General features: G+C 49.9%; 1 protein-coding gene across 1 annotated transcript in view; it reads right to left on the bottom strand.

The window, feature by feature from the left end:
• Positions 1–21,841, bottom strand: part of ESYT3 (extended synaptotagmin 3) — a 52,702-nt gene that overhangs the window by 18,019 nt on the left and 12,842 nt on the right. Inside the window, exons 2-8 of the mRNA XM_029940186.1 lie at positions 11,354–11,395; positions 8,361–8,495; positions 5,131–5,207; positions 3,525–3,591; positions 2,839–2,928; positions 2,318–2,373; positions 730–850 (exon numbers count right to left, since the gene is read on the bottom strand). Of these exons, the coding sequence (XP_029796046.1) occupies positions 730–850; positions 2,318–2,373; positions 2,839–2,928; positions 3,525–3,591; positions 5,131–5,207; positions 8,361–8,495; positions 11,354–11,395 (588 nt within the window). The remainder of the gene's footprint in view (positions 1–729; positions 851–2,317; positions 2,374–2,838; positions 2,929–3,524; positions 3,592–5,130; positions 5,208–8,360; positions 8,496–11,353; positions 11,396–21,841) is intronic.

Here is a 21,841-nt window from a genome sequence, read left to right on the forward strand (position 1 = left end):
AGCAACTTTCCAGTACCTCTTGAGGGGGTTATACCCCGAGGACAGATTGTTTTCAGTAACAGAGACGTAGGGGTGAGACTGCCAAACACAGCATGGGGAGGCTGAAAGCTGCCTCCCTGCTCGGCCCGGGCCTCACCCCTGCGTGGACAGAGCAGGCCAATGCCTCAAACCTGGCACTGGTGGGCACGTACCCCTCTCCTGAGCGCTGACTCGAAGCCCTGAGGGGCAACTTCTGCAGGGAGGCCATGTGGCTGTCTTCAGGGGCCTTCCAAGGAAGGCCCAGGATGGGGGCAGGGGCCGTGGGGCTGATCACACAGGAAGGCCCACATCCTGGCTCAACTGAAATATTCTTCCCAGTGCACCCCAAGGACTCTTTCCACCACTGAATAATGGAGTCAGAGGGACCTGTATCCCTGAAGGGACAATGGGAGTCTTCTAGAGTTTCCTGGGGGTACAGAGGGCTGGTCACAGTCCCCAACCCAGGCTTCGTGGAGGGGGGGGGGACCAGCATCCAGGAAGGAATGCCACCTGGGCTCTGCCCCTCCCTAGATGGGTGGCTTTGGGCAAGTCAGTCAGTCCTCCCAGGACTCAGTCCTCACCCAACAAAACAGAGAGACCATGTTCTCACAGGGCAGAGACCAGGCCACCATCTGAAAATGTGTTGCCCCCTCCAGCCCGTCTGTCCCTCAGCGCTGGGCCCAGGGCTCTGTGGCCAGTGCGGGTACTCACGCAGGGCAGAGGAAAGAGCAGGTTGGTGACATCCAGCCCCTTCTTCACAGGCACAGTCACGCGGTTGGGCAGCACCAGGTGGGCGGCGATGAGGTCCTCCAGCAGGCTGTCTGACACCTCACTGGGGACAGCGAGCAGGGCCAGCTGCAGGAGCCGCCCACCCATCCACCCATCATCCCCAGAGCTCTGACCAGGAGCAGAGCGTGTGGGGGGCAGGGGGTGGGCCTTGCTCAGCAGAGAACATCCCTGCCCCCAGCCTGCCTGGCTGGTGGGGGTCGGGGGACAGTCCCTGACCACCCTCCACTCAATCCCACTCTGCTCTGAGCCATCACAGCAGGGTAGCTAAGAGGGATGGCCTGGAGCCTGTGTGCCAATCTTGGCTCCACCGCCCACGAGCTGTGTGACCTTGAATAAGTTGCTAACCTCTCTGCACCTGTTTCCTCATCTCTAAAGCAAGGATATTAATACCACCTCCTGCAGTTGTGACAAGGACTTAAAATTCATGGAGTGCAGAGAACTGCACCAGGTGCTCAGTAAGCGCTAGCTAAGCGCCCCCACAGCTTTGCTACTCCCTGACATCCCCTCGGAGTCCTCTGCTCACTGCCGGACTCCCTCTCCCCAGACAGTGCCTGGAACAAGCCTGGCACAGAGAGCAGGTGCTCAGCAAACGTCTGTTGAGTGAAACAAGGCACCACTGGATCCTCTGCATCCAAGGGGCTGGGATCATTGGGATGGTCCCTAGGGAGCGAGCTAGTGGTCCTCCCCACAGGCAGGGGGGCCTGCCTGAGCCTGCTGAGCCCACTGCTGCTTGCCCTGGCCAGCCCAACTGTCCCTGCCTCCAGGGGACACATGTCCACATGGGGCCAGAGCCCTCCTCTGCTCCTCTCAGGGGGGCCGAGGCTCCGAGTGCGGCCCCACAAGGGCCAGTCCCAGGAAGGTGGGATTTCCCAGACTAGCTCCTCTTGGCTGGCCTCTGCTGTGACTGCCCCCTGCGACCATGGCCAGGGGAGGCCACGCAGGCTCATCACCACCCCTTGGGTTGGGGAGAGGGTGGAGTACCGCTGAAGGGAGGGCATCCGTTTGTGTCCACGCCTGCTGTGCCACCGCACACCTGCGTGTCCTCCCGGGAACCACCACATAGAAGAACCGGGCTCCCCTCTCACTGAGGAAGAGCCCGGAGAAGTCAGCAGGTGCCAAGCAACAGCGCCAGGAGCCCGGTCTGGCTGGGTCCGCCTCCCGAGCCTGCGCTCTCATTAGCCCCCACGGCCTCCTGCAGGACATGTCCTCTGCTGGCATGTGCCTGTGCGTTCGAGGGCGCACGCGAGCGTGTGTGTGTGTGTGTGTGTGCGCGCGCGCGCGCGCACGCATGTATTCTGGGTGCAGTGCCTCCCCACAGAGGCCAAGCAATACTGTTAGCCTCCTGGTCCCACTCAAACACCCCAACACCTTCCCCCCAGGGCGAGGACAGCCTGGTGCCACCCCACTCCTCAGAGAACCGGGAGGGAGGGCACGGCCGTGGTGCGGCTCCAGGCACCGGCTGGCAGCCGCAATCTTCGCATCTGTGCGGCAGCTCACGCAGTGCACTCACTTGATTCCCGGCGCGTCCAGCAGGTTGGTCAGGCCCGTCCAGTTGATCTGCAGATGCTGCAGGGGCAGAGGGAGGCTGTGAGGCTGGAGGCTGGAGGCAGGACTGGGGTTCCTCTGCCAAGCGCCTCACACCCGCTGGCACGGAGACCCAGCCTTGGGGTGTCGGGCGTGGGGGGGCACCTCTCAGTCTTGCTCAGGACTTGGCTTGGGGTGGCTGGGGCCGTCGGGCCCGCCGCTTTCCTGCCAGGACCCCACGGCAGTGCACGTGGCCACAGACCAGCCTGGACCGAGAGGCCTGAGTTACACCCTCCACCCCAGTCCCCCGAGCTATTTCCTGGTCTCGGGGAGAGAAGAGCCGAGCACCTCAGACTGCCTTGGGTGACATGAGATGAGGAGTATGAAGTAGCCAGGACTTACTGGCCTCAGGCAGTTCCATTCTTGGACTCAGCCCAGCACCCAGAGCCCAGGGTGCGGTGCTTTCTCACCAAGAACTGCGGGCCTGCGTCTCTCCCTGGGACTTACTGGCTTCTGAAGGAAGAACACGGTCACGGCTCCCACAAAGGGCTTGTCCACCAGCAGGGGCTCCAGGATGATCCGCAGTGTGCCCTGCAACTGGATGGGCACAGGGGGCCAATGGGACCCCAGCCCCTTTCCCCCTGCACCTGCTACACCCTGCTGAGGCCACCCCCAAATGTCAGGGCCACCTGCTGTTGCAACAGGGATCACACTTGGGAAACAGAAACCTGCACACAGCTGCCACCCCTCTGTGGGCACCAGGGGCCCTGAGCTAGCCACCACTGCCTTCCACCTCGTGCCCACATTTCAGGCCAGCCCAGCCGGCAGGGAGCCAGCTTCCCGACTACTCCTCTACCACGGGAGATCTCCAGCTCCTCCTCCGTCCGTCTCATTTCTAAGCATAACATAAACAGAACCTTTCCCTTCCCTGGGCAGCCGATGTCTCCCTGGGAGGTGCTGTACAAACAGAGGCAGGCGTGGGGCTGTGGGGCCAAGCAGCAGGTTAGTAAGGCCCACTCGCCTCTTCCTGGCCATGCGACCTCAGGCCTGAAGACCCTTGGGCATTGTCAGCCTGTATTTGGTGTCATCACCTTTCCTGCAGCCTGCTCCAGCGTGAGCCCACTTGCCCCTGCCCAGCCTACCACCCCGGGGGCAGGAATGAGGGGTGGGCAATCCCACCAGGCTCCACATACCTGGATCCCGTTCACGCCAGCCTGCATCTTCTGCAGCTCCGCACTGATCTCACAGTCCCCGATGTAGCTGAAAGTGGGGGGAGGACGAAGGGCAGGTGCACCACTCAGAGAGATCAGGAAACTCGCCCAGCGCCACACAGCCCACGTGCAGGCAGCCAGCCACCGAGCCTGAGCCTGCATCACCTGAGTATGGTCTCCCTACAAGCATCAGCCTTTCTCAGCTCTGCAAAGATACTGACGAAGGCCCAGACCCTGGGAGGCAGCCCCACTGGTCCTCTCACCCAGGTGCCTCATGCGTGTCCCTACCTCTGCCCACAAGAGCAGTGACCATGGGCATCACTTTGCCCCATGACACCCCACAGACATGAAGGGGGGGCTCTCGATGAACATACTGCCTAGCCCTCTGCTACTGCTGTGTGTGCCTGTTCTCTGTTCAGGTCTCTTCCCGGAAGACTCGGGAACCTGAGTCCTGCTGGCAGCACTTACCAAGTAATAGGCACAGGGACCCCAGAATGGGTGCCTTTGAGGGTAAAGATCCTGAGACACTGTCAAAGGGTCCTCTGACTAAGGGCATAGAGAAGGGGGGGGGGCTTTAAATATCTACAGGATATTTAAGTATCTGCTGGATGTCACAAAAATGCTAAGTACCCTGTGAAGAGTGGGGTGGAGGGGTAGTACCTCGGGACTCCAGGGGCTGCCGGAGCTGACTGAGAAGCTGAGTGCCATAGGACCTTGATGGGCCTCAACTATTCATACAGGGATCCTGTGACAGAGGCTTGGAGCCAGGAGGGCCCTACAGCCATCATCATCCCAACACACTTGCAACCAGCCCCCAAATGGGGATGGGTGTTCCCAGAGTTGAGAGTTGACTCCTGTCTTCCTGATATGCTCTTGGTGCCAGCCTCTGGGCTAAGGACAGGAAATAAGGCACTGGAGAGGAATGGCAACATTCTGGAACATTAGGAGTTGGTCCTTGGTCCTTTAAAGCACAGTTTGAATCTCACCACCTCCAGGAAGATTTCCTGTATTGAATGTCCCTTCTCTCAGACTCAAACCTGCTACCAACATCATTCAAGAGAGGTACCTTTGCCCAACCCACTGAACTAGTCGCTCATGTGTCTTTGCATCCTTGTTTTCCTGAGGTGACACAGAGTCCTGTTCTCCCATGGATCCCGCACAGCCTGTGCTCAGAGCTCCCTGGGCTTTACCACAAGCTCCCATGTCTTCTTGCCATACTTGCTGCCTCTTTCTACATCCTCTTTAAGGCAGCTGGCCTGACCCTCCAGGTGACTAGCTCTGAATTCCAAGAAAGCTTGCTGCCTGGGCCTTGGCACCTGGAGCATGCCTGGTGCCAGTCTTATGGGAGGAGCTGGGCCTGGGCCGAGGGGTCAAACAGCAGCGGCTTCCCCGGGACCATCCATTACTCCTGATGCTCTGCTCTGCTCCAGCCCAAGGCAGTGGTGCAGGGGGAGGGGGTATGTATGCTGTGAGGAGCTTTCACACCCCAAATCTGAGTGTGAATCTGCTACTCCATCCTCAAACTGGCTGTTCTCACACAGCGTTCCCCTATGCCCTGCACCCGGTCCGCACAGGCAAGAGGGCTCACCATATCTGCAGGTCCAGGACCACCTGCCTCCGGTTGCGCTTGTTAGTGTGCGCCTTGACACCGTTGACCCTGGGGCACTGGAAGAGATGCCAGAGGGCGAGGTCAGCAGGGCTCTGGCAGCAAGAGATGGCTGCCAGCCCCTTGCCTAGCACTGGGCTCTGTCCACAATGACAAACATGGCCACTGCACTCCCGGGATGAGGGACAAACACAGAAACGCACACTGCGGCCCCTGTCTGTCCTTGGCACTGTGATACGTCCCTTCCTTCTCTCTCTGAGCACAGGTATCTACAGAGTACCTGCTCTGTGCCAGGCACTGGCCAGGGGAGGAGGCCACAAGCAAGATGGGCTGAGCCTGCCCTCACCGGCTGGAATCCCAGCCGAGGAGACAGCGGGGTGGGGGGAGGGCGGGATGCGGGGCAGCCCCTGCTGTCACATGGGGATCTGGAGATCTCAGGAGCAACCTCCCCTGGGGTGCGCAGAAGTTAGTGAAGGCTTCCTGGAGGAGGAGACATTTAAACAGTTCTGGCATGTGAGTAGGGTTGGCCGCCCAAGGGCAGGGGAAGAGGGCAGACTCTGTGGCTGAGGGATCTGACCCTAGAAATTAAAGTGCCCTGACCTTGACCCAGCCCTCCATGACCCAGGGCCATGGTCCCTCAGGCTCTAGAGCTGAGGGCTCAGCTGCTAAGTAATCCCTCCTACCCCGGGCTCTTCACCTTCTGTCAGGAGGCTATTGGGCACTGGAGTGGGGTCTGGTTATTATTTATGAATAAAAAATAAGTACCATTTGAATTTGAGTTATACTCATGTTGAAGTAGTTAGGGCTGAAATTCACTCATGTTTGCAATCTAGGTTGAAATGCATTTTGAAAAAAGATGATGAGATGGGGCACCTGGGTGGCTCAGTTTGTTAAGCGTCTGACTTCAGCTCAGGTCATGATCTCACAGTCCATGAGTTCGAGCCCTGCATCAGGCTCTGTGCGGATAGCTCAGAGCCTGGAGCCTGCTTCAGATTCTGTGTCTCCTTCTCTCTCTGCCCCTGCCCTGCTCGCACTCTCTCTCTCTCAAAAATAAATCAACATTAAAAAAAATTTTTTTGAAGATGATGAGGAAAAATAGATGCATGGATATGTGCTAAAGCAAAGATAGCAAAAGGTTAGCGGCTGTTCAGTCCACACGGCTCACTGCACCAGGCTCTCGTGTTTTCTGTGTGCTTGAGACTTTTCACAATGAAATGTTGGAGAAAATAATTTGATCAACCATACTAGAGGAGATTCCATCATCTTTCTGTTCTTGCCTTAGAAAGTGACATTTACGAATGCATTGTCACATGAAAAGCCTATCAAAAAGTATGGAACAAAAAAGGGGAAAAAGCATTAATAGGAACATCTTGAGAAGCTTAATTAAAATCACTATGTAATTTTTCCGGAATTTGTGAGACATGTAATATGTTAGCTTTTTAAAATATATAGTCTGCTGTGGTTTATTTGGCTGTTCTTTATCATATTTCTTTAATTTTTATTTATTTTTGTCCTGATTTTACATTTATTTTTATGTTTTCTCTCTTCCCTTTTTTTTTTTTTTTAAGAGAGTAAGAGAAAACCTGTGAGCAGTAGGTGGAGAGACTCAACCTTAAGCAGACTCCATGCCCATCGTGGAGCCGGACGCAGGGCTCCATCTCACGACCTGAGCCAAAATCTCATGACCTGAGCCAAAATCAAGAGTCAGACGCTTCACCGACTGAGCCACCCAGGCTCCCCATGTTCTTCTTTCTTGCAGAAGCTCCAGGCTGCACGGGCACCTGGCTCCCCCCCCCCCCCCCCCCCCCCCCCCCCCCCCCCCCCCCCCCCCCCCCCCCCCCCCCCCCCCCCCCCCCCCCCCCCCGCCCTGCCTCCAGAGCCCTGATATCAAAGACCCAGAAAAGCCAGTGGAAGAGTGGGGAGCACATCCCACAGGCATCAGGCTCTGCAGTGAGCACAGCAGGCTGCCGGCCTCTCCGCTCTCAGCCTGCTGAGTCCTTCAGATGCCGACTCAGACGTCACCGCTCCCCACAGCCTTCCCAGACCACCGCGCCCGCCTCCGCTCCTGCACTCACGCATTCCTCCCCCGTCGTGCGTACACTGCCATGCTGTGGTCCACCAATTTATACGTCTGTCTCACACAGGACAGTGACCTTTCTGAAGGCGGGGGCACAGCCACACCCATTTCTGTCTACAGTGTCTCACTCGCAGCCATGTTCCATAAGGTCTCTGTGAAGGAACCAGGGACTGAACAAATGAACCCACAGATGCTGGGACAAGCCAGTCCCGGCTGGGTCTGAGCGGCATACACCGCAGTCTCCAGGGCTCAGGCGGCTCCGTGCCCCAGGGCAGGCAGACGGCGCTCAGCAGGCTGGCCAGCACTCTGACCTCTGCCTGTCCCCCAGCAGACCGCAGGCCGGTGCCTCTGGTTTCCCAAGTGATGGACATCATGCCAGTTCTCAGCCTGGAGGATGCTTTTTTTTTTTTTTTTAAAGTAAACTCCACACCCAATATGGGGCTCAAACCCATGACCCTGAGATCAAGAGTCACGTGCTCCACCAACTGCGCCAGCCAGCCAGCCAGGTGCCCCTGGGGATGAATTTTCAAACAATGAAAATAAGACTCACATCAGTGGGGCACTTTGGGGCAGCAGGAACGGGGCACGAGGGTGGAGTAGGAAGCTGTCGAGATTACCCCATACCCACGTGATGTTGGGTATGTCAGATGCAAACCTCTTCTATCCGGGGTCACCTATTATCCTCACAGACCTAGGGTTGGGCTTGTGACGCTGACTGCCAGAATCAATCCTTGGAAGAGAACTGACCGCTGCTTTGAGGCACTGCCTCACTCCGGGAAGGTGGTTCTCCGTAGCTGATGCCTCAGCAGGCATGACCTGTACATCTTTGTACCTGGCAGCCTCTGACTGCTTGGCCTCTTTCCAAAATTTGGCTTAAGAAAGTGGACTTATTTCCCACCTTTCCTTCGTGTTCTCTCTGAGCCAGGCTTCCTTAGACCCTGCAGAGATGGTGGGGCCAGGACTCAGGGGTGAGGGGTCTATACCAAGGCTGAGAGGCTGAGAAGGGCAGGTGGCGGCCGGGCCCCCAGTTTGGTCCCCCGGGATGTTCTCAGTCAGGCGCAAGTGAGCCGGGGCAGGTCTGGGCCAGAGAAAAGGCTGCAGAGCAGACACAGGCCCCTCCCAGGACATCACCCACCTTCTGTCCAAAGTAGAGCTTGGTGAAGGTGAAGGTCTTCAGGTGGATGCTCTTCTCCCGGATCTTGGGCTCGAGTTTCTCCCGGAACTTGCTCTCCATGATCATGCTCAGGTAGGGCCAGATCTGCGAGATGATCTGTGACCACAGGAAGAGGCTCTTGGGGTCAAGTCTGTTTTCCCCACCCAAGACCTGGGGCAATACAGAACAACCTGGCCCCAGGTTGCTGGGGATCCCGGCTGAGTCTGAATGGCATACACTGCAGTCTCCAGGGCTCAGACATGCCAGATCCCACTTCGTCCAACCTGTAGGCTGGGAGGTTTTTTTTTTTTGTTGTTTTGTTTTTTTTTTTTTTTTAACGTTTATTTATTTTTGAAAGAGAGAGAGTGTGTATGCAAGTGTGATGATTGGGTCCCATGGCCCTTACACTGCAGTGCCTAGTGTAATATCTACCCATTTACACACCTCTCCGTCCATCTGTCCATCAAACATCGCCTGTTTGCAGACCACCATGCAAGTCACTCAACTTAGTATTAGAACACTTCTGGTTCTGTGCTAAAACATAAGCTATCAGAATCAACACTGTGGTGTAACCAGGAGGTAGCAGGTGCCAGAGGCTTAAGAAAAGGAATCACAGAAGAGAAAGTTAAATAGCTTCCTGTGGATTTAATTTTTTCTAACAATCAAAAGACTGCCTTGGGCTGATCTCTGCCGCAGAATGACTCAGGGCGTGGGTCTGGGGAGCAAGCTTGGGACTGGCTTATTTATTTATTTTTTTAAGTGCTTGTTTTTGAAGGACAGAGACAGAGTGTAAGCAGGAGAGGCAGAGAGAGGGAGACCGAGGTAGACAGAGACACGGAGAGTCTGAAGCAGGCCCCAGGCTCTGAGCTGTCAGCACGAACCCACTAGCTATGAGATCATGACCTGAGCCGAAGTCAGTCACTTAACCAACTGAGCCTCCCAGGTGCCCCAAGAGGGGTCATAGTTTAACGATGCAGTTCCCGTTCCCCAGCCCCAGCATGGGGGGACAGGGACCGGGAGGTTTCAGGGCTCTCCTGCCTCTGTCGCTCTCAAGGGCCCCATTGGGGCTGGTCCCACCTTCCCATCTCACTGCTTTGTCATCTACCAAGTGCACCTGGACCACGAGGCTCCATGGGACACACGTGGTGCCCCAGTGTGTGCTCTGTCCACACAGTTCTGTCCCCAGCCATGCCCTGGACGGAGGGCGGAGCCTCATCCCGCCAGTCACACGTCCCCAACACGCTGTGTGGGACTGCATGTACCAGGGTGAGAAAGAAAGATGTGATACACGAGGGCACCCATCAACTAGTGGACAGAACAGGGTCTGTCCCAGGGGCCCTGGGCCCGGCATTAATCCACAGAAATCTGGTCACTCCTCTGAAAACAGTAACCCACTTCGTCCAACTTCTACCTGTAGGCTGGGAGTTGTTTTTTTTTTTTTTAACGTTTATTTTTGAAAGAGAGAGCGAGCGAGCAGATGCAAGTGTGAGTGGGGGCAGAGAGAGAGGGAGACACAGAATCTGAAGCAGGCTCCAGGCTCTAGCTGTCAGCACAGAGCCTGACTCAGGGCTTGAACTCATGAACCGTGAGATCATGACCTGAGCTGAAGTCAGACACTTAACTGACTGAGCCACCCAGGCGCCCCTGCTAGAAATGGTTTTTGATCCACATGGCACTGACATCATTGGTAACACAGGACTATCAACTTTCATTCAAAAACCATCAGGGAGTTCTTACACCTAACTTAAGTCATTCCTGGTGTGGCTGTTCTAACCAGAACAGAGGCAAGGTTCCCATTAGAAAAAGTCCTGAGTCAGAAGACTTGAGTGGGTGGGAGGGTCTACGAGCTGTCACATTTAGGGGACAGCGTGGGCTCTCCAGGTAGGGGCCAGACTCTGTTTCCTCACCTGTAAGAAAGGGCTAGACTCGGAGTCGCAGTCACAGTGATGATGACAGTGTTCGTGACCTCCCAGGCACTGGGGAGCACTCATTACCTCATTAGCCCGCACAGCCTCATGAGGCAGGGCCCATAATTAGTCCTGTTGCACAAATAGGGGAACCAGCTCGGAGAGGTGAGACAGCCTGCCCGGGGAAGCCGAGTTGGTGCTGGCCGATCTGGGCTGGCGGCCAGGTGAAGGGACCATGGCCTCCTCTCCCTAGAAAGCACTGATCTTGGCCTCGTAGTCCACTGGGAGGCTGCATTTTTTTCTCTATACTTCTCTGTATTTTCAAACATTTCAGCTGTGGCTATACTTTAATTTCACACTAAAATAATTTTTTTTTTTACATTTTCTTTTTGGGAGACACAGAGAGACAGAGCATGAGCAGGGGAGGGGGAGGGGCAGAGAAGGAGACACAGAATCTGAATCAGACTCCAGGCTCTGAGCTAGCTGTCAGCACAGAGCCCAATGTGGGGCTCAAACCCACAAACTGTGAGATCATGACCTGAGCTGAAGTCAGACACTTAACCAACTGAGCCACCCAGGAGCCCCTGTTTTTGTTTTGTTTTAAATAGAATTGGGGAGTGCCTCGTTGGCTTAGTCAGTTAAGCATCTGGCTTTGGCTCAGTTCATGATCTCAAGGTCTGTGAGTTCAAGCCCTGCATCCAGCTCTGTGCTCACAGCTCAGAGCCTGGAGTCTGCTTCAGATTCTGTGTCTCCCTCTCTCTGTCCCTTGCCAACTCATACTTCCCTCCCTCCCTCCCTCTCTCAAAAATAAACATAAAAAATACTTTAAAAAAACAGAATCCTTGGGAAAGAGAAGATCCCTGAAGGTGAGAAGGGGAAGGAACTGGCAGAAGGCTGCCCCAATTGGGAAAAGGCCACCTCTACCCTCCACAGGCAGTTACTGCCAGGAGGCCCCTGTCCATTTGCATGGCCTCACCCTCCACCCAGGCTGGGCTCCCTTGACCTAAGGCCAGCAGGAGGAGGAGACCTAGAAGGAAGCCAGCCCCACCATACCCACCGCGGCCTTACCTTGTTGGCCCACTCGACCCGCTCCACATCTGGGAAGTGGATCTAGGGAACAGAAGCCCCAAAGGGAAGTTAGACTCAACCCTGCCCATCCCTGAAAACCCAGAAGCTCAGCGCTGGGCAGGTTCCCGCTCCCACCCCCCTCGCACCTCTGCTCTTCCTCCCCACCCTGCTCAGCACCCACTTGGCACGGGGCCAGGAGACTCAGGCAGCCATGCCCCAGAGTGCACTGTCCGGTGGGGCAGGGGGTACCAGACTGTGCCAATGCTGGGCCAACACTGACACTAGCACTGGGCTTGGAAGACAGGTGCCTGGTTCTGAGACTGCACCTCCCCAACACCCACGTCGCCCCCGCAGCCCTCAGGCCGGAAGGGCGGGGCTGGAATCCCTGTCGTTTGCTTATGCAAATAAGACCCTCCTTCCCTGTGGACAGGTGGACACACAGAGCCCCCACCCAGGCTGGCCCAGAGTAACACTCGACTTTGCTCCTTGCCACTTTCCTCCTCCTTATTCCTTTTAATGCTACAAGTAATCACGGACTCTGGAAAAAAATTAGAAAATACAGCTAAGCAAAAGGAAAAGTATTTTAGAAGAGAATGCCAAGGGACAGCCACTGTTAACAGGTTCATACATTTCCTTCCAGCCTATTATGGAAACAACGATATGTAGTTCCCACAGAAATGGAGGTCACCGTGCTTCGGTAGTCTGCGTTTTTCCACGCGGCACATGGAGGATTGTATTGATTCCCAAGGTAACAACTGCCAGTTTGAAGGTCATTTTCATTGGCAACCGGAGAATGGGAGCGCCCCCGTCAGCAGGCCACATCTGTGGTCACATTGGGGAGCTTCAGGTCACAGCCTCCAGGCGCTGTGCCCACTGCGTGAGTCCTGCCACTTCCTTGGGTCCCGGAGGGGCCTTGGGGGGGGGGGGCAGGTAAAGTGACAATCCTATTGGCTAACCTTTGCATGGCCTGAGGGTGCTTAACCCCTTCCTTGCAAGAGTCTCTGTCTCTGCCAATGTCTGCTGAGCTTCTTATAGACCCCCTCCCCAAGCCCCAAGGTTTTCAGGAACAAAGGGTAAGACGGCACTGGAGCCTGATACAAAACATGGATCAGTAAAATGGTGGCAATGGCTACCATCACTGTCACCAAGACAAGGCCAACTCAGGATCAGATTCATGGTGGACATAGGAACTCCCAAGGTCAGGAAAGGAAATGTGTCCATGTGGTTCACACTCCTAGTGCACGCCAGGCCCTGGGCTAGCTCTGGGGATGCCCTGAAGACCTAAACACAGACCCTGGCCTAGACCACTTGTCCAAAAGGAGAGCCATTCCCAAAGAGTGATAAGCAATTCAGTTCTCTTAAGGAGTTTTTAACAATCGTGAGAAGTCAGAGGAACCCAGTGCTTCTGAGACTTCTGGAACATCAAGCCATTCTCCCAGCCTCAGTTTCCCCAGCTCTGGACAGTGATCCATACTAACTTGGAGGAGCATCGGATATGCTCAGGTGCTAAAGGAAATCGCTGCCTGGTTTCCAGAGGAGGAGCTGTCCCAGGCCACAGGAACGCAAGGGAATGCTGGGAAAGGAATCTTGAGGGAAGTAAGCAGGGATTAGGGTCAGCCCATCCGGTTCAGCTGGGGAGAAGCAGCCTAGTCACCAAACATTCCCAGCTGCTGCCCCGCGTTAGGTCCCGAGCTGGTGCCAGGCAAACAGAGCGGGAGACCCTTTCATTGCTCCCTATCACACTGCCCAGCGCTCAAGTAAAAACTCCTGCGTGTGGGGCTGAAACAGACATCCCCACTTCTCTTTGCCTTCTCTTCTTCCAGGCAGCCTTTCCTGATCTCTCAAGTCAGAGACAGGTGTCCCAATTAGGTGTGTGCTGGTTCTCCTTTGAGACATTTAACACACCTAGTTAGAGCTGCCTGTCCGCCTGCCTCCTTACTAGACTGGAAGCTCTTGGGGGCCGACTCAGCCTTGTTCCCTATTAAAGCCTGTCCCTGGCATATGAATATCTTAATAAATATTTATGGAATGAAGGAATGCATAAATGAATGTAAGGTTCTGGCCCTCAAACAGCTCACAGGCTGGTAAAGGAAGCAGACAATTAACAGGCCATTCCAGTACAGGATCAGTACCAAAGCGCAGGGACTGGGACCCCCCCGCTGGGCTTTCACTGGCACTGCTGGTCCTCCTCTGCCCAAGCCTGCTGGCCAGACCCCTTCCTCTCCTTCCATCGTGACCACTGCACTCCCATCCTGCCCTGGGGTACACCTTATGTGCACACCCCTTCCACACACCCCTTGCCTCTCCAGGGGAGGACTCAGAGGGGGTTCTGTACCCCGTGGGAACTGGGTTCTGATCTCCTGCATCCTGGAAAAGTGATCCGGCTTGGCAGGTCCAACCCTGGCCACACTTGAGAGCCATCTGGACAAAGATGCCTGAGCTGCCTCGCACCCACTGACTCAGAGTGTTTCAGGGTGGGGCTTTGCAATTTATTTTTAACAAGCTCCCAGCATGATTCTGGAATTCAATCAGGGTTAGCTGTGAGGCATTAATGACCAGCCCACCCTTTGCATTAGAGGTGCCCACAGTCACCCTGACAGCGGAGACAGCAGCAGAATGCCCAGGGCAAACACTCTTTTCATGATCTCTTGGGCAGTCGCACGTGGGATTGAGGCCCCCTGCTAAGAGATTCCCATAGACAGTGGGTCTGAATGCCCTGATGAGGGCAGCAATTCAGGTCAGGAAAATAAGACACCATCAAGTCACTCTATTCTGCCTTAGGCCCCCTGCCAGCTCTCCCTCGGCCTTAATGTCAGCACCTATTGTGACTAGCCAGTGAGCCGATTCAAGAGCCAGGCCACCTTTTCTGTGATGGCCCCAGAGTAAGTTCTGGACTAGGGGATGATATCAGAGTGATGGTCATTTAGGGACCAACTACTCAGACTCAACATTCCCTCAGTTTGATAGAGACAAATTAGTCATATTTCCATTATAATCGGCCTTTTTTCCCTCTACTCCAAATTCTCAAGGATATTCCACATTTTTATCTATTGACTTTCTATTTTGGCTTTTGCACTTAGGTCTTCAATCTAAAGAAGGTCTGGGATGTTTTATGGCAGGTGAGATAGGCCCATACTTTCATTTCTCTCCACACTCCCACGAAGGCTCTTTTCTAGTATCACATACCAAAACCAGTCCGTCTTTCCTCCTGACTTGTGAAGCGACTTCCCTCACATGTCAGCTTCTCGCGTTACTCTGCTGTGCTTCTGAACTTGGCATTGAACTCTGTGGTCTGACTGCCTGCTCTTCACCAGTCCCACACTGTGCTCATCACTCTAGCTTTACAACATGACCCGGGTAGGGTGATTCCCTTCTGTTTGTTTTTCTTTTTCAAACCAATTTAGCTAACAGTAGGTATTTATACTTCCATATGAATTTTAGAATCTTGCCAATCATCCCTCCAAGAAATTCTCCTGGATTTTTGATGGTTATATTCTTGAATTTATAAATTTGTGGGAGAACTGATAGCTTTACAATATTAAGTTTTGCATCCATGAACATAGTAGTTCCCTTTATTAATTGATGTTAGGTTGCACTCTCAATTGAGGTCATAAACCTTTTCTTATAAAAATCCCGTATATTTTTGTTAGATTACTTTGTGGGGTTTGCTGTTATTAAAAATGTTCTTTCATTTTTCTGGGCAACTTTGTTGTTCAAATTTGTTGCTAGTTCTAACTTTTCATTAAGACTCATAGATGTATACATACTTCTAATCTCCCGTAAAAATTGTTTTCTTATCCTTCTTTCTCTTAAGTTTGTCTTCATTGGCCAGGCCGAGTAGCGGTGATCACAAGCAGCTCCACCTTGTTCCTGGCCTCAAATGGATGAAGTGTGACTTTTGCTGTTGAGTTTCAGAAGACAGCCTCTGTCAAGCTGAGGAAGCTCTTCTCAATAACTTAATTTCCAAGGGTTTTCATTATAAATGGGTACTGAACTATATTCAATACACTAAATAGATATTGAGATAATCATGTTATTTTTACCTTTTTGTCCATTAATGTGGTCAACTGATGTTTCTTTATAATACAAAACCATCTCTAGTTCCCAGGAAAGCCCCACTTGAAGTAATACATTTAGTTAGAATGATAGCTCATTTAGGTTTTATACAGTTAGGATTCAAAGTGACCCCTACAATTTTCATCCTTGTACAATTCATACCTGGTTTTGATACAAAGATCTTACAATAAATTATAAAACTAGCAGAACAGGTTTTCCATATCTTATTTTCTGAAACAATCTGTAAATAATAGGAATTATCTAATCAATATAGTTTAATGTATCTTACCTATAAAGCTATCTTTGCCTTGGGTGCCTGGGTGGCTCAATCAGTTAAGTGTCCTACTTCATCTCAGGTCATGATCTCACAGCTTGTGGGTTCAAGCCCTGCATGGGTCTCTGTGCTGACAGCTCAAAGCCTTGCGCCTGCTTCGGATTCTGTGTCTCCCTTTCTCTCTGTCCTCCCCATGCTCTGCCTCTCTCTCTCAAAAATAAATAAACACTAAAAAAAAAAAAAGCAGGTAGGGGGGAGGAGGCAAGATGGTGGAGAAGTAGGGAGCTCTATAAACTTCACCCACCCCAAACTATCAAATTGAGAAGGACACTACTCTCATCTGCAAGAGTGGGAGGAGAAAATACAGACTCCAGAAAGAAGACAACCTCAAAGATGCCTGAGTGACTGAGTGCAAACTGGGGAGATTGGAAAACAGGCCAGCCCGAGAGGGGCAGGGGAGGTGGGAGCCCCAGCCCAACACAGGGCAAGCGCGCAGAGCCCCTGAGACACAAAGGGAAGAGGAAGAGAAACGGAACACACTGATAGTACTGTCTCTAGAGAAGAGATAAGGAACTTAACCCAGGATGGAGAGAGAAACTCTCACCCCATATATAACCACTGGGCCTGGGGAGAGAAACCCATCCCCTATAGCTGGAGAATTCCTCCTTGGTCTTGGAGGCATCAGTGCTGACCCAGGACGGCACCAAAAAAAAAAAAAAAAGAAAGAAAGAAAGAAAAGAAAAGAAAAAGAAAAAGGAAAAAACCATCCCACTCTCCCTGGGAGATCGTGGCTGGGAGGCTGCAGCCCATGGGAGCGTGCATCCCCGGTGGCACCAGGAAAAACAGTCCCAACCCCTATGTGATCCGGGCTAAGAAGCCGGCCGCCAAAGCGGGTACATCTCATCTGTGATAGCATTAAAGTGCATGGACTAGGATTTTGAAGTGAGGTGGGGCTTGTAAAATACAGCTTGGCTTGCCCTTAGCACAAGGACATCAGACTCAAAAGAGCCGCTTGCAGCACCTAGTTCGAGCAGAGCCTAAGGCGTCGCCATTCTTCTCCCTACAACCACCAAGGCAGGGCCTCTGAGAGCAGCCCTGAGACCTACCTACACCAAACCATGCCCATCCTCGTGGGGGTCTGCTACTTTTTTGTATTTAAAAAAAATTTTTTTTTCTTTAAAAAATTTTTTTATTGTTACTCTTTATTTTCCTTTTTCTTTTCTCCCTCTTTATTCTCTTGCCATCCAGATATATTCTCCCTTATCTCATCCTTATCTCTCCCCTCAGCTGGTTACACACTTTTAGACTGTCTATTGTCCTTTGTTGTCTCTGCCCCCCCTTTATTTTTTCTTCTCTTTTCTTTTCTTCTCCACCAAACCAGCCCTACAAGAAATCCTAAGAGGGACTCTATGAGGGAAATGTTGCAAAGAATACAAGGTACCAGAGACACCACTATAGCATGAATCCTACAAGAACACAATGAATCTAAACCCACATTTTTCAATAATAACACTGAATGTAAATGGACTGAATGCTCCAATCAATGACACAGGGTAGCAGAATGGATAAAAAACAAAATCCATCTATTTGCTATCTATAAGAGACTCATTTTAGACCTGAAAACAGCTTCAGATTGAAAGTAAAAGGATGGAGAAATATCTACCATGTGACTGGAAGCCAAAAGAAAGCCGGAGTAGCCATATTATATTGAACAAACTGGACTTTAAAGTAAAAGCAGTAACAAAAGATGGAGAAGGACATTATATAATAATTACAGGGTCTCACCATCAGGAAGAGCTAACAATTATAAACATCTATGCTCCGAATTTAGGAGCACCCAAATACATAAAACAATTAATCACAAACAGAAACAATCTTATTGATAAGAATGTACTAATTGCAGGGGACTTTAATACTCCACTGGCAGAAATGGATAGATTAACCAGACAGAAAATCACTACAGAAACAATGGACCTAAAATACACATTGGAACAGATGGAATTGATAGACATATTTAGAACTCTGCATTCTGAAGCTAGAAAATTCACCTTCTTCTTGAGTGCACATGACACATTCTCCAAGATAGATCACATACTGGGGCATAGAGCAGCTCTCCATATGTATAAACAAGTTGAAATCTTACCATGCACACTTTTCAGATCACTATGAAACTTGAAATCAATCACAAGAAAAAGTCTGGAAAACCTCCAAAAATGTGGAGGTTAAAAACCACCCTACTAAAGAATGATTGGGTCAATCAGAAGAGAAGAAATTTAAAAATATATGGAAACAAATTAAAATGAAAATACAACAATCCAAACTCTCTAGGATGCAGCAAAGGCAGTCCTAAGAGGAAAGTATATTGCAATCCAGGCCTATTTCAACAAACTAGAAAAAGCACAAATTCAGAATCTAACAGAGCACCTAAAGGAACTAGAAGGGGAGCAGCAAGAGCACCCCAAACCCAGCAGAAGAAGAGAAATAATAAGGATCAGGGCAGAAATAAACAATATAGAATAAAAAAAAAACAGTTAAGCAGATCAATGAAACCAAGAGTTGGTTTTTTGAAAAAAATCAACAAAATAGATAAACCTCTAGCCAGGCTCCTTAGAGAGAAAAGAGAGAGGACCCAAACAGACAAAATCATGAATGAAAATGGATCTATTACAACCAATCCATTAGAAATACAAGCAATCATTAGAGATTACTATGAAAAACTATATGCCAACAAACTGAACAATCTAGAGGAAATGGACACATTCCTACACATACATGCACTACCAAAATTCAAACGGGAAGAGATGGAAAGCATGAATAGACAGATAACCAGTGAAGAAATCAAATCAGTTATCAAAAAAATCTCCCAACGAATAAGAGCCCAGGGCCAGATGGCTTCCCTGGAGAATTCTACCAGACATTTAAAGCAGAGCTCATACCCATTCCTCTCAAACTATTCCAAAAAATAGAAATAGAAGGAAAACTTCCAAACTCATTCTACGAAGCCAGCATCACCTTGATACCCAAACCAGACAGAGATCCAACAAAAAAAGAGAACTACAGGCCAATATCCTTAATGAATACAGATGCAAAAATACTCAACAAGATACAAGCAAATTGAATCCAACGGCATATAAAAAGAATTTTCCATCGTGATCAAATGGGATTCATTCCTGGGTTACAGGGCTGGTTCAATATTCACAAATTCATCAATGTGATATATCACGTTAACAAAAGAAAAGATAAAAACAATAATGATCCTGTCAATAGATGCAGAAACAGCATTTGACAAAATACAGCATCCATTCTTAATAAAAACCCTTGAGAAAGTCAGAATAGAAGGAACTTACTTAAACATTAGAAAAGCGATTTATGAAAAGCCCACAGCTAATACCATCCTCAATCGGGGAAAACTGAGAGCTTTCCCCCTGAGATCAGGAACACGACAGGGGAGTCCACTCTCACCCCTGTTGTGTAACATAGTGCTGGAAGTCCTAGCATCAGCAATCAGACAACAAAAGGAAATAAAAGGCATCAGAATTGGCAAAGAAGAAGTCAAACTTTCACTTTTCACAGATGACATGATACTCTACCTGGAAAACCTGACCAAGTCCACCAGAAGCCTACTGGTGATCCAGAAATTCAGCAAAGTTGCAGGGCACAAAATCAATGTACAGAAATCGGTTGCCTTTCTATACACCAATAATGAAGCAATAGAAAGAGAAATCAAGAAACTGATCCTATTCACAATTGCACGAAAAACCATAAAATACCTAGGAATAAACCTAATGAAGGATGTAAAAGACTTGTACAATGAAAATTATAGAAAACTTATGAAAGAAGTTGAAGAAGACACAAAGAAATGGAAAAACATTTCATACTCGTGGATCGAAAGAATAAACATTGTTAAAATGTCATTATTACCCAAAGCTATCTATACATTCAATGCAATCAAATCAAAATTGCACCAGCATTTTTCTCAAAGCTAGAACAAACAATCCTAAAATTTGTATGGAACTACAAAAGACCCCCCCAATAGCCAAAGTAATATTAAAGAAGAAAACCAAAACAGGAGGCATCACAATCCCAGACTTTACCCTCTACTACAAAGCTGTAATCATCAAGACAGTATGGTACTGGCACAAAAGGAGACATAGACCAATCACATACAATAGAGAACCTAGAACTGAGCCCACAAATGTATGGCCAATTAATCTTTGACAAAGAAGAAAAGAGTATCCAATAGAAAAAAGACAGCCTCTTTAATGGATGGTGCTGGGAGAACTGGACAACAACATGCAGAAGAATGAAACTAGATCACTCTCTTACACCATACACAAAAATAAACTCAAAATGGATGAAGGACCTGAATGTGAGACAGGAAACCATCAAAACCCTAGAGGAGAAAGCAGGAAACAGCCTCCTTGATCTCAACCACAGCAATTCCTACTCGACACATCCCCAAAGGCAAAGGAATCAATAACAAAACTGAACTCTTGGGACCTCACCAAGATAAAAGGCTTCTGCACTACAGAGGAAACAATCAAGAAACTAATAGGCAACCAACGGAATGGGAAAAGATAGTTGCAAATGACATATCAGATAATGGGCTAGTATCCAGAATCTATCAGGAACTCACCAAACTCCACACCCAAAAAACAAAAAACCCAGTGAAGAAATGGGCAGAAAACATGAATAGATACTTATCCAAAGAGGACATCCAGATGACCAACAGATACTTGAAATGATGCTCAGCATCACTCATCATCAGGGAAATACAAATCTAAACTACACTGAGATACCACCTCATGCCAGTCAGAGTGGCTAAAATGAACCAATCAAGAGACTATAGATGCTGGTGAGGATGTGGAGAGACAGGCACCCTCCTACACTGTTGGTGGGAATGTAAACTGGTGCAGCTGCTCTGGAAAACAGTATGGAGATTCCTCAAAAAACTATTAACAGAACTCCTCTATGACCCAGCAATAGCACTGCTAGGGATTTATCCAAGGGATACAGAAGTGCTGATGCATAGGAGCACATGTACCCCGATGTTCATAGCAGCACTTTGAACAATAGCCAAATCATGGCAAGAGCCTAAATGTCCATCAACTGATGAATAGATCAAGAAAATGTGTTATATATACACATGCACAATGAAGTACTATAGGGCAATGGGAAAGAATGAAATCTGGCCATTTGTAGCAAAGTGGATGGACCTCGAGGGTGTCATGCTAAGTGAAATAAGTCTGGTGGAAAAGGACAGATACCATATGTTTGCACTCATAGGTCTAGCAGGAGAAACCTAACAGAGGACCATAGGGAGGGGAAGGGGGAAAGAGAGTTGGGGAGAGAGAGGGAGGCAAATCATGAGAAACTCTTGAATACTGAAAACGAACCAAGGGCTGAAGGGGGAAGGGGAGGGGGTGGTGGTTGTGGTAATGGAGGAGGGCACTTGTGGGGAAGAGCACTGGGTGTTTTATGGAAACTAATTTGACTATAAACTATATATTTTTTAAAAAGCAGCTATCTTGGCCTGAGGCTTTTTGGGGAAGGAAGTTACCATTTCTCTTTTTAGTGGTTAATGATGTATTCAAGATCTACTTACCTCTTTTTGCAGCAATTTTGACATTTATATTTTTCTAGAAATGTATCTAGTTCATCTAGGTTTTAAAAAGTACTGATATATATTTGCTTATAATATTTTATTATTATTTCAAAAAGTTTTTAATTTATTTTTGAGAGAACAAGAGAAGTGCGAACTGGGAAGGGGCAAGAGACCAGGGACAGAGGATCCTAAGTGGGCTCTGCACTGACAGCAGGGAGCCTGATGCGGGGCCTAAACTCAGGAAACATGAGATCATGATCTGAGCCTAAGTCTGAGGCTCAACAGACTAAACCACACAGGTGCCCCTCCTATTTTATTTTAAATCTGCGTTATCTGTAGTTATTTCTGCCTTTATTCCATATTTTATTTTCATCTTTTTCCATTTTTTAATAGATCCAGCTTGACAAAGGTTTTAGCCATGCACTAATCTTTCAGAGAACTAGCTTTAGTTGCTGTTAATAGTTTTCTTTCCCCTTTACCTTTATATTAAAATTTTTGTTCACTTTCATCCTTTTAGGTTTTATTTCCTTCCCTATTTCTTTAATTTAAACCT

This window comes from Suricata suricatta, chromosome 5 (genome assembly GCF_006229205.1).
Source record: "Suricata suricatta isolate VVHF042 chromosome 5, meerkat_22Aug2017_6uvM2_HiC, whole genome shotgun sequence".
Classification (NCBI taxonomy): domain Eukaryota; kingdom Metazoa; phylum Chordata; class Mammalia; order Carnivora; family Herpestidae; genus Suricata; species Suricata suricatta.